Here is a 1,685-nt window from a genome sequence, read left to right on the forward strand (position 1 = left end):
GGCAGGCGTGGCCTCGCAGAGGGTGGCGCGCGTGCTGGAGCAGGTGTGCACCACCCTGCTGGACCTGGAGGAGCCCCTAAATGCCCTGGATCGGGCAGCTGGTGACGGGGACTGCGGCACCACCCACAGCCGCGCAGCCCGAGGTCAGAGCAGGGCCCTGGAGTTGCAGGAGGTTCTTGGGCAAGCACAGGACAAATCCCAAAGCAATGGAGGGCTGCTGTGGGTGCCGCCTTCCTCTGCCATGTGAGACATTCACGCCTCCCTCCCGTTTCCTGAGGAAGAGGAACTCGGCACGCTGCGGGTGTGGGGTGTCACCCGGGAGAATAGGCCCCTCCACTCGGGACTCGCTTTGCTGCCCACTACTCTTTTAGGAAAGGCATACGTGGTGCCCTGTGTGGGCCAGGGTGCCACGGCTTTGACTGGCGGAAGAGCCGGCCAAGCAGCCCAAGCCCCTGCACTGGCACTCGGCACCCCTCCGAAGCACACATAGGCTGCTGGTGGCAGCAGAGAGGGAGGGAGATGGGGGGGCACCACCCGAGTTCCCGTGCCCTCTGTTCGCAGCCATCCAGGGGTGGCTGGAGCAGGGCCCGCCACCCGCCAGTCCCACGCGCCTGCTGTCCAGCCTGTCTGTCCTGCTGCTGGAGAAGATGGGGGGCTCCTCTGGGGCGGTGAGTGGTGGCTGCTTGGTGGGAGGGCTGCGGACGGGTGTGTCAGGCAGCTCAGCGTCCTGTGCCCCCAGCTCTACGGCCTGTTCCTGACTGCAGCTGCCCAGCCCCTCAAGGCCAAGACCCACCTGGCGGCCTGGTCTGCTGCCATGGATGCTGGCCTGGACGCCATGCAGAAGTGAGCCAGGGGTGACGGGCCTCCCCTGCCCCCAGCCGGGCCCTGTCCCTCCCCTAGCGTGATCTCCTGATGTGAGCCTGTGGTTCTTCCCTGCCAGGTATGGAAAGGCTGCCCCGGGCGACAGGACCATGGTGTGTACCCTCCTCCTTTAGCCCAAATCCCTGAAGGCCAGCTCAGTGGCAGGGCCTTCCCTCAGCCCCCTCTCTCCCCTGCTTAAGCTGGACTCCCTGTGGGTAGCGGGACAGGAGCTCCAGGCCTGGAAGCACCCCGGGGCCGACCTCCTGCCTGTCCTGACCAAAGCGGTCCAGGTGAGTGGGGCAGGCCCAAAGCCCTGCCCAGCCCCCCGGGAGACAGGTGGGGCAGAGAAGGCCACAGGGAACGGTGAGGCTCGAGGGACCAGGACAAGCTGCAGGACACAGAAGGAAGGGGACCCTTATGTTTGTCTTTATCTCTTCTGCCATCCCTAGAGTGCCACTGCTGCGGCTGAGGCCACCAAGACCATGGAGGCTGCAGCAGGCAGGGCCAGCTATATCAGCTCTTCACGCCTGGACCAGCCCGACCCTGGTGCTGTGGCTGCTGCTGCCATTCTCCGAGCCATCCTGGAGGCCATACAGGCGCTGGGCATGTGACCACCTCCCCAGCCCCACACCTGCCCCGAGTGGCTGGAGCCCTGCACCGGGCTGTGGTGTCGGCTGGCCTTTTGGAGTGTGCGGTCCTGTCCCCAGTCCCCACCCTGCCCAGCCCTGTGGTCACTGCCCCTCCACCCTTCATGAGAGGCCTCCCCAGCCTCAACCCAGTGTGTGTGGAAAAGGAAGCTGAGAAATAAACCATGTGGAGCCGCA

At 65.6% G+C, this 1,685-nt stretch overlaps 1 protein-coding gene across 1 annotated transcript in view; it reads left to right on the plus strand.

Moving 5' to 3' along the window:
- The window catches only part of Tkfc (triokinase and FMN cyclase), a 7,910-nt gene extending 6,225 nt beyond the window's left edge, over positions 1-1,685 (plus strand). Inside the window, exons 12-17 of the mRNA XM_033756430.1 lie at positions 1-143; positions 562-668; positions 740-843; positions 941-974; positions 1,062-1,151; positions 1,311-1,685. The exon at positions 1-143 is cut by the window's left edge and continues 36 nt beyond it. Of these exons, the coding sequence (XP_033612321.1) occupies positions 1-143; positions 562-668; positions 740-843; positions 941-974; positions 1,062-1,151; positions 1,311-1,472 (640 nt within the window). The 3' untranslated portion in view covers positions 1,473-1,685. The remainder of the gene's footprint in view (positions 144-561; positions 669-739; positions 844-940; positions 975-1,061; positions 1,152-1,310) is intronic.

Source organism: Fukomys damarensis, unplaced genomic scaffold (genome assembly GCF_012274545.1).
Source record: "Fukomys damarensis isolate Sample0158 unplaced genomic scaffold, DMR_v1.0_HiC HiC_scaffold_27, whole genome shotgun sequence".
Lineage (NCBI taxonomy): Eukaryota > Metazoa > Chordata > Mammalia > Rodentia > Bathyergidae > Fukomys > Fukomys damarensis.